This window comes from Chenopodium album, chromosome 14 (assembly GCF_948465745.1).
Source record: "Chenopodium album chromosome 14, dcCheAlbu1.1, whole genome shotgun sequence".
Classification (NCBI taxonomy): domain Eukaryota; kingdom Viridiplantae; phylum Streptophyta; class Magnoliopsida; order Caryophyllales; family Amaranthaceae; genus Chenopodium; species Chenopodium album.
In genome coordinates this window covers 40592172-40602942 of record NC_137847.1, presented here as the reverse complement: position 1 = coordinate 40602942, position 10771 = coordinate 40592172, and the positions used below count along the sequence as shown (strand labels likewise).

The 10771-nt window shown below is 41.4% G+C and overlaps 1 protein-coding gene across 1 annotated transcript; it reads left to right on the top strand.

Annotated features, from left to right (window-relative positions):
* The first annotated feature begins 658 nt into the window (after window positions 1-658).
* LOC145578053 (uncharacterized) lies at window positions 659-5484 on the top strand. The gene is made up of 4 exons (XM_081635454.1): window positions 659-1117; window positions 1383-1790; window positions 5126-5356; window positions 5473-5484. The coding sequence occupies exons 1-4, from the start codon at window positions 659-661 to the stop codon at window positions 5482-5484; spliced, it is 1110 nt and encodes a 369-aa protein (XP_081491580.1).
* Window positions 5485-10771: the final 5287 nt, after the last annotated feature.

The window sequence follows — 10771 nt, the reverse complement described above, 5'->3', positions numbered from 1 at the left end:
GGAAGACGTTATTTTTACAAGAGGTGCAAGAATAACCACCCTGGGAAAGATTGTGAGGGCAATCTGGTTACGCGTCGAGCTTGCAATAAGATGGGGCATAGGGAGTACGAGTGTTTCTCCAAAAAATCCTAATGAAAACAAGCAGAATAATAATTCAGGAGGGTCCCAAAGGAACTTTCAAGGGAACAACAACTATTCTGGGAATAAAGGAGTGCAGCAGAATGGAGCGAAGGGAAACAATAATAGTAGTGGGATTAATCAACAGAAAGGTGGAGTTATAGGGAAATTGAATGTGATGAGTAGGCATGAGGCCGATTTCACATAAGATGTCATCACTGGTACTTTTTCTATTAACTCTATTCCTGTTAAAGTTTTGTTTGATCCTGGTCCAACTTTTTCTTTCATTTCAAAGACTATTGTTTCGAAACTTAAAGACTATTTGAAAGTAGTAGAAGTAGTAGACTTGCCTATAACCATTCCCACGGGTGGGGTAGTGAAATGTACCAAAACCTTTAGGGATGTGCCTTTAGAGATCGAAGGGAAAGTATTTCTGTCTGATTTCATCGAGTTTGGATTGAGTGACTTTGATCACATTCTAGGAATGGATTGGTTGAGCAAGTACAGTGCAGAAATCAGTTGTTGATCGCAGAAAGTAAAAATGAATACAAGTGAAAATGAGTTGGTAACATATTGGATGCATGGTGAGACCAAGTGCCCAAGGTTAATGTCTGTGCTAAAGTTGGAAAAGTACATTAATAAGGGACATCCAGTGTATTTTTGTAGTGTAAGAAACATGGATCATGAGGAGACAACTAAGCTAGAGGATATAGAAGTGGTGAATGAATTCCTGGATGTGTTTCCAGAGGAGATCCCTGGAATGCCACCTAAGAGGACAATTGATTTCATAATAGAATTAGTCCTAGGGACAACACCAATTTCCAAAGCACCATATCGGATGACACCTGCAGAAATGAGTGAGTTAAAGGAGCAATTGCAGGACTTATTGGAAAAGGGATACATTAGGCCAAGTGCATCACCTTGGGGAGCGTCAGTCTTGTTTGTTAAGAAGAAAGATGGAAGTATGAGACTGTGTATCGATTATAGGGAACTGAATAAGGTAATAATAAAGAACAAGTATTCGTTACCAAGGATTGATGACCTATTTGATCAGCTAAGAGGTGACGCCAATTGGATTGATGACCTATTTGATCAGCTGAGAGGTGACGCCAATTGGATTTGAGGTTTTGGTATCATCCATTGAGGATTGCAGATGAAGACATTCCTAAGGCTGCATTTAGGACAAGATATGGACATTATGAGTTTACAGTGACGCCAATTGGATTGACTAATGCACCAGCATTCTTTATGGATTTGATGAATAGGGTTGGCCTACACCAAAAACAGTATATGATGTTAGGAGTTTCATAGGTTTAGCAGGGTGTTATAGGAGTTTTGTGAAGGATTTTTCGAAGATTGCTAAACCTATGAACACTCTAATGAAGAAAGATAAAAAGTTCGAGTGGGATGACATGTGTGAAGAAGCATTCCAACTCTTGAAACAGAAGTTGATTATAGCACCAGCGCTTACACTAGCAAATGATAGTGGAATCTATGATGTATACAGTGACGCATCCAAGAATGGCTTGGGATGTGTGCTTATGCAAAATGGAAAAGTGATTGTGTATGTATCGAGGCAGTTAAAGATTCATGAAGTGAATTACCCAACTCATGACTTGGAATTAGCTGCAATCATTTTTGCACTAAAGATTTGGCGGCATTACTTGTATGGAGTGAAATGTAGGATTTATACAGACTATAAGAGTTTAAAGTATATTTTCACTCAAAGGGATTTAAACTCACGCCAAAGAAGATGGTTAGAATATATGACGGATTATGACTTAGACATGCAATATCACGAAGGGAAAGCAAATGTAGTTACAGATGCTCTAAGTCGTAAAACCAGCCATGGATTGAATACCTTGATAGTGGCCGATGAGTTATGTAGAGAAATGAGGAAAATGAAAATAGAAGTTGTAGAATGGTGAGTGCTAGCAGGCATACTTGCGAACCTAACCATCCAACCAACAATATTCGATGAGATAAGGGAAAATCAGGTAGGAGATGTGAAATTGGATAGGATCTGCGAGAAGATAAAACAAGGCAAAACTACATACTTCAAAATTCATGAAGATGGGAGTTTAAGGTACAAAGGTCGATGGTGTGTACCACAGAAATGTGAGGAAGTTAAAAGAAAATTAATGGAAGAGGGTCACAATACACCATACTAAGTGCACCCAGGAGGGGACAAGCTATACAAGAATTTAAAAAAGGTGTATTGGTGGCCTAGAATGAAGAATGAGGTTGCGGAATTTATAGCAAAGTGTTTGACCTGTCAAAAGGTGAAGATAGAACACAAGAGACCCTAGGGAACTGTGCAATCATTAGAAATTCCTAGATGGAAGTGGGATTTTATCTCAATGGACTTTGTGACTTGCCTCCTGTAGACACCCAAATGTGTCTCCCCAAAAACCAAACCCAGTGATGAATACTTTTCATGTCATTGATTATCGAACGAAGTGAAAGTGTGAAAAGTCTAAGTGATGCGGTTGTTTTAATAAATATACTTCTTTCTGTTTTTTAAAATATAATCTATTTATGAAAATATTTAGTCCAATTAGTTTAATCCATGACAAGGGTCAAAAATAGTGTAGTTGGATCAGGCTCGCAAAGAGTTTTCCAACGATATGTTATAAGCCCAATTCCGATGAACAATGAGGAAGTTATGGCCTAAATACTAAGTTGGGCTTGAAATGGTTTTATGGCCCAATGATCTAGTGGAGGGCCCATTAATTATTATTCCTAAAGTTTTTAGGATTGATTTTAATCTTCTAGAATAATCTAGAAGGTTCTTTTAAATTCTAATAGAGTTAGGATTAACAATTATCTTTTTGGGAAGATGATGAATTTGATTTGAAATAAAATAAGTGTTTTATTATGATAAATCTGTTTTTATAATTGATAAGCACGGAGTCTAATTGTTTAATCATATTAGGAAAAGGATTCCGTACAAAAGCGCGTTTTATCTTTTAACCAGCGCCAAACGACAGTTTTGTCGCACTGTGACATACCCTGTTGCCATGCGTGATTCCTTTCGTTTCGCGCTGGCGCCTATTCCGATTTGAATTCTAACTCTTTTTTATTGTTTTCGGACTATTTTCTCTATAAATAGGGTCTTTATTCCCCGTTTTCAACCAAAAAACAATCATCAACAATCATCAACATTCTATTCTCTCTCTCTCTCTCAAGCAATAGCTTTTCTTTCTCCCTTCCCTTTTCAAATAAAATTTCGCATTCACGAGTTCTAGACACACCTAGCCAAGCTCGAAGTTGCCTTCTCCCTAGACGTGAAAGGTTGATAATTTCTGAGGGTTTGGTCCCAAATCCCTATTTCAATTATTTTAATTAATTGTTTGATTTAACTTTTTTATTGAAGTTACTAACGCGTGTATTTTGTTATTAGAAAGAGATACAAGGCATCTAAGTAAGTAATTTAATTACCTAATTATTCCTTTAGAAAACATGTTCATATTGTTTTAATTCCTAGTATCATGTTAGGATGCTTTTATTGCTTTCTAGTATCATGTTTAGGTTGCTTCCTATTTCTTCTATCGTGTTAGTATCATGTTAGGAATAAAGCTTTGATCTTTAATGTTTAGTGACATGCTAGGATTTGTTATTAATCTTGTTAGTATCATTCCTAGGATCTTGCTATTATTATGATTTGATGAGAATATTATGATGATGATTTGTTGTTATTGTTGCTTGATAATATTGTTGTTGCTTGATCACACCCTCTCTTGCAGGATTAAAGGGAATTTGTACTTGTAATCATGCTTAATAAGATAATTAATAATTTTTTTTAGGCTAATATGATTATGATTCAAGTGATCGCCAATAATAGATTTGTTTGTGCATTAATATTCAACCAACATAGATTAAACAGGTTTAGGTTAACCTATTGATTGTATGTTAGTCAGAAAGCGCACATGAATATGTGAAGAATAAATTATAGGCCTATTTTTAGGGCAGGTTCAATCTTTTAGGTTGGATTTGTACCTTCCCCCTGAATATCCAGTCATGGTTCCAGACCACTATGGAGTTAGCGATCTCATGGATCGTGAAGGGGTGTAACCTTCACCCTGTGAACGGTTTACAAGTTCCTAAAACTTGTTGGTGACTCTTTTGCTCTAGCTTCCTTCCCTTTGGACGCCACCATACTTAAGTGTATGATCACATAGGGCTCAAGTGTGGGATGCTTGAAATATTCCCTACACCTCCCAAAGTCAAAGAGTGGAAATGACACCATTTGGGTATTGGTGGATAGACTTACAAAATCTACAGTGTTCATATCAATGAAGGAGACTTGGAAGATGGAGCAACATGCAAAACCTTACATCAAATATGTTGTGAGGTAACATGGAGTTCCAAAAGATATTGTGCTTGATAGATATTCTAGGTTTCTTTCGAAATTCTGGAAAAGTGTACAGGAAAACTTTGGTACAACACTTAAGATGAGTATAGCGTTTCACCATGCCACAGATGGGCAAACTGAGAGAACCATTCAAACCTTGGAAGACATGTTAAGAGCTTTTGTTATAGACTTCCAAGGGGGATGGGAAGATATCTTGTACTTGATTGGATTTTCCTATAATAATTATAGTTAAAATGCAAGCATAGGCATGGCTTCATTTGACGCTTTATATGGAAGAAAGTGTCGTAGTCCAATTTGTTGGAACGACATAAGTGAAACAATGATGTTAGGGCCTCAAATGATCGAGGATACAGTAAAACAAGTAAGGGAGATTCAAGCTAAAATTCAAGAAACCCAAGACCATCAAAAGAGCTACGCAGATTTGAAGCGTAGAGAAGAGGAGTTTGAGGTTGGTGACAAAGTTTTTCTGAAGGTGTCACCAATGAAAGGAGTGATGAGATTTAGAAGAAAGGAAAGCTTAGTCCAAAGTATATTGGTCTATATGAAATACTGCAAAGGATAGGCAAAGTAGCTTATAGGTTGGCCTTACCTATGGAGCTAAGTAAAGTACATGATGTATTTCATGTATCTCAGTTAAGGAGGTATATCCCTGATAAGTCTCATGTGCTACAACCTGAAACTATTGAGTTAGATCAAAGCTTAACCTATAAGGAAAGACCTGTCAAGATCCTTGACACTAAAGTGCGTAGTACACACAATAAGAGTGTTAAGATTGTAAAGGTGCTATGGTTTAACCAAGAGTATGAAGAAGCAACTTGGGAAGCTGAATATGAGATGAAAAAGAAATATCCCTTGTTGTTTCAAGTATGTTGAGTAACGGGGACGTAACTCGTTTTCTTTAGGGGGGGTAGAATGCGGTAGAATTTCACGTTTTTTCCATATATTTTTAGTTATTTTTTGTGCTTTTTGCACAATTTTAGCGAGCATTTTGAGTAATTTTGATCTCAAAGAGTCACCAAAAGGTAAAAGTATGACAAAAAGTACAACAATATTATACAAAGTGAGGAAAAAAAATTGAATTTCGTTACCTAAGTAACGGGACGAAACTTCTTTTAAGGAGGGTAAACTATAATACCCCGTATTTTTATGCATATTTTAATTTAAATAAGTATTTTGTGAAGTATTTAAATAATTTGAAATGAATTATTTATGGGATTTTAATTATTTTACTGTGGGCTCGTAAATCTCAATTGGGAGCACTGCTTCTGCACCATAAACCAAGAAAAATGGGGTTTCTCCAGTTGAACTCTTTACTGTGGTACGTATGGACCATAAGACATTAACCAAATCATTCGCCCACAGGCCGCCTGCTTTCTCAAGCTTCCTCTTGATGCCGTTGGAGATCAACTTGTTATAGGCCTCAACTTGGCCGTTGGCTTGGGGACGACCGACCGAAGCAAAACAATGAGTGATGCCTTGGTCACCTAGCCATTCCTTGAGTTGGCGAGTTTCAAACTGAGGTCCGTTGTCAAATACCATAGACTGAGGTACTTCATAACGAGTAATGATTCTTCGAAATGAAAGCTGATACGTCTGTCCATTTAATCCTTCGGACGACCTCGGCCTCAACCCATTTTGTAAAGTTGTCAACAACTACAAGCACATACCGCCTTTGATAGAATGCTGGAGTGTACGGCCCTAAGATGTCCATGCCCCATTTTGCGAAAGGGAGGGGAATACTTATGGCCGATAAGTTGTAGGCCGGCCGATGAATCAGGGCTGCAAACCTCTGGCACTTGTCACATTTTTTCACGATTTTCATGGCGTCAGCATTCATGCTCGGCCAATAATACCCCAAGTGGGTAGCTTTTTTGCCAAGGCACGTCTGCCTATATAGGATCCACACTGCCCTTGGTGAAGGTGGTCCAACACATCATGCCCTCTTTCTGGGGTGATACACTTCAAGTATGGTTTCACAAAAGCTTTCTTGAACAATTCCCCTCTCTTCATTTCGAACCAGGCCGCTCTCTTCTTCATCAGCCATATCTCTTTTGGATCGTCCGGGAGTACCCCATCCCTTAAGTATGAGATAACTCCGTCCATCCATGAGGAGCTTCTATCAATGATTTATACAGGCTCGGCATCGATACTCCACTTTTCTTTTACTTCCCAAAACATTGATTTGGGAGTATCAAATGATGCCGAGGATGCTAATTTTGAGAGCGTGTTCGCTTGATGATTTTCTGAACGGGGGACTTGCTGTAGGGTAAAATGCTCTAGGCTCTCGGCCTCCTCTTTGACCATCTACAAGTATTTTATCATGGCCGGCTCCTTGGCTTCATAGTCACCATTCACTTGGTTGACTATCAGCTGAGAGTCCGAGCTTGCATCAAGTTTTATTGCCTTGGCCGCCTCACACATTCTAAGGCCGGCCAGTAGGACTTCATACTCGACCTCATTATTAGAGGCTTGGAACTGGAATCTCATTGCATATTCGAACTTATCTCCCTCGGGAGACTGACAAATAATCCCAGCACCACATCCGGTTGCTGTTGCACTACCATCCACATACACTTTCCAGATTTGGTCCCCAGTCGGCTGCAAATCCGGCCGAGTCATCTCAGCTACAAAATCAGGCTTGCCCCTTGATTGCCCTTCTAGGTTCGATTGTGATGCCGAAACCTCTCTTAGCTCTAAGGCCCATTTAAGCATGCGGCCGCTGGATTCCAAAGTTGCAAACGGCTTCTTGAGTTACTGCTCCATATAGACCCCAATTGAATTCGCCAGAAAATACGGTCGTAGCTTCTTTGACACCATATATAGTGCAAGGCCAAAATTTTCAATTGGGGGATACCTAAGCTCGGCATTATGTAATACATGGCTGATGAAATATAATGGTATCTGATGGACGTCCTTTTCAGCAAGCAGGACGACACTTAAAGAGTGTTCTGAAATAGCAAGGTACATGTATAACTTCTCGCTCTTGAGTGGACTAACGAGCCGAGGCAATGTATACAAATGACTTTTCAGCAGTACGAAGGCTTCCTCGGCCTCCTCTGTCCACTCGAACATTGCTTTCTTCTTGATTGTCTGAAAAAAGTATCGGCACTTATCCCTAGGTCTTGAAAAGAATCGGTTGAGGGCAGCTAAACAACCCGTCAATCTTTGCACTTCCTTAATTGTCCTCGGCGACTTCATGTCCAAGACGGCATGAATTTTCTCAGGGTTGGCCTCAATTCCTCGATGGTCAATCTAAAATCCGAGAAATTTGCCGGACTCAACACCAAAGACACACTTCTTTGGATTTAGCATCATCTTATGCCGCCTGAGTTCGGTACACGTTTCTCGGAGATCCATTAAATGGTCGGCCAGCTCCTTTGACTTGACAATCATGTCATCAATGTATGCTTCTATATTTCGGCCGATCTGATCTCTGAAAACAGTATTCACAAGTCTCTGAAAGGTAGTAGGGGCGTTTTTGAGGCCGAATGGCATAACTTTATAACAGTACAACCCCTGCTCGGTCACAAGTGTAGTTTTCTCTTGATCTTCTTCCCATAATGCGATCTCGTGGAATCGGGAGTATGCGTCCATAAAACTCATGAGAGCATGCCCAGCCGTAGAGTCGACCAGTCGATCAATCTTAGGCAAGGGAAAGCTATCCTTCGGGCATGCCTTGTTGAGATCTGTATAGTCCACGCAAATCCTCCAGGTTCTATTCGGCTTTTTCACCAACAGAACATTGGCTACCCAGTCTTGATAGTAGCACTGCCGAATGAAACCAGCGTCCAGTAGCTTCCTTGCTTCGGCTGCGGCCGCCTGATTCCTTTTCTCCCCGTGATTCCGCTTTTTTTGTTGGACGGGCTTAACAAGTGGGTTTACAGCTAGCTTGTGCACAACCAGGTCATTTCATTTACTTCGAACGCAAATACATCCTTAAATTCTCTCAATAACTTGATTAAATCATCTCCAAGCAAACTCGATGCTATAGTGCCGACCTTGACTGTTCGATCAATTTGATCGGGGTCCAACACTACATCGTGATGATCGCCGACCGGCTGGGGTCTCAATTCTTCTGCCCGTCCGACGGTCATTTACTGCTATGCCTGGTCGACCATGGCTGCTTGCGCTTTTGGCCGACTTGGTATGCTTGGAGTGGGGGTTCTTCCCCTTTTTGCTCGGACGACTTTCCCTGTCCGAGGGCTGTTGGCTTTACCGCTAGCTGATTGCATTCTTTTGCCATTTTCCGACTTCCTTAAATTAAACCAATCTTTCCGTCCGACCTCTCGAACTTTAATAACATCAAATGGGGGACGATCACCAAGAAGCGGTCGAGTATGACATTGTAGCCAGTTAACTCTTTTACCACCAAGAAGCGAACGACCATGTCCCTTCCTTCCCCTTTCTGCCCAAATCGGACGGGAAAGTCTATTTGTTCGACTGGATGAATTATGTTTCCTCCAAACCCCACCAAAAGGGTGAGTGATGTCTTTGAGAGCGTCTTCTGGGAACTTAAGATTTTTCAGCGCGGCCAAGCTGATGATATCGGACGAGCTGCCCATATCTATTAGAATCCGGCTGACTTTCAGATTGGCTATCTTCATGATGAACACCGTGGGATCGTTATGCAAGACCTTGACCTCCCCTCGGTCGACCTCACTGACCGTCACCTCTGGGACGGGTTCAACTTTGACCCCTTCGGCATGCATCACTTTGCCGAACTTCCAAGCATCCTTCTTGATGCCCTTCATGGTAGGGCCGCCTGCAGCAAAGCCGCCTGATATCACGGCGACCAAACCAGAATCTGTAATGTTTCCATCATTTTTTTCGATTTACTTTTGCTTTTTCTTCTCGCAGTTGTCGTCTGTCCGAGTGTAAGTAAATTTTGACTTCAAAACATATGAGTTCAGCATGCCCTTATTGGCCAGCTTATCCAACAGTCGCTTCAAATTAATGCAATCATTTGTGTCATGTCCCACGTCCTTGTGGTAATGACAATATTTGTTCTTGTTGCAATACTGGGCCGAGCTTCTCATCGGCTGGGGCTTCTCGAACTCAAACTTATCCTTAATCTCCATCAAGATTGAGTAACAGTCTTTGTTGAACTCATACTGCGGCTTGTACGCCTTAACCTTCTTTGAGTTTGGCTGCTGATCATCCGCCACCCAGACTTCTTTTCGCTTGTTTTCTTCCTTTTTCTTCCTGGCCGAGTCTTGCTGCGAAGATGGCTTCTTCTCAGCTCCCTTGGCCGGCTGCTCTGCTTTGGTGAGCGAACAAAAATCAGCTGATTCTATGTAGGCCTCGGCTTCCCGCAGAACGCTTGCATATGTCCGAATATTTTTTCTGACCAAATCGAACTTAAAACCATTATGCGTTAATCCCCAGAGAAATTCCGAGTAGGCCATTTCATCCGGAAGATTCTGAATCTGGGCTTTTTCTTAGTTAAACCTCTGGACGTACGAACGCAACCCTTCATTCTTTCCTTGGACAATTGTAGCCAAGTTAAGACTGGTCTTTCTTGGGGGAATGTTTTCAGAAAAGTTTCCAACAAACAACATACTTAGAGTAGTGAAGCAATTGATGCACCTGGCCGGCAGGCTGTTGAACCAGTCCTACGCCACGCCCTTGATGGTGGCCGAGAAGTACCAGCACCAAGTGGCGTCATCAACACATTGCAAGTACATCAAGTTTCTGTACGAAGTTACGTGTTCCTCTGGGTTACCCAAACCATCATAGTCACCCACAAGTACACTCTTCACCTTCGCAGGCTGGGGAGAGCTAAGGATCTCTTGAGAAAACGGAGGCGGCTTGTCTCCAAGATTCAGCAAACACATTTTCCAAACAATGGGCCGAGGTTGGCCGGCCGGTCCGCCTAGATATGGCACCTGGTCGAACGGCTGGGTAAATTGCCCGAACTGTCCGAGGACGTTTGGGTTATTCGGCAGAAAAGCATTAAAATTCTGAGGAATATGATATTAGACTGATTGAATAGGTTGAACTAGAATGGGAGTTAGAGTACAAGGAGCTTGGCTCCTGCTGGTCCTGGCCGTGCTGGTATGTTGGGAAAGAGAGTGATTAGAGAGTTCATCCGGCATTGTGGGAGTAGAGGCTGTGTCTGACTAGGCTGCTCGTTCCCGTCGCTTTTGTCAGATGTACTCCCTTGCTTCCCTCCAACGTCGAGGCGGCTCAGGATCCTCCCTTTGAGGTTGTCTAGTCTGCCCCCCAGCCGATTATGTTCTCTCAAAGAGCCTTGTCAGATTCGTTCGTGGCACCCTAGGA

Coding starts and splice junctions, on each gene's coding strand:
- LOC145578053 (XM_081635454.1), top strand. CDS start 659: ATGAATACAAGTGAAAATGAGTTGGTAACATATTGGATGCATGGTGAG. Junction 1,118..1,382: donor ATTATAGGGAACTGAATAAG/GTAATAATAAAG, acceptor TTTGATGAATAG/GGTTGGCCTACACCAAAAAC. Junction 1,791..5,125: donor GGCGGCATTACTTGTATGGA/GTGAAATGTAGG, acceptor CATGTATCTCAG/TTAAGGAGGTATATCCCTGA.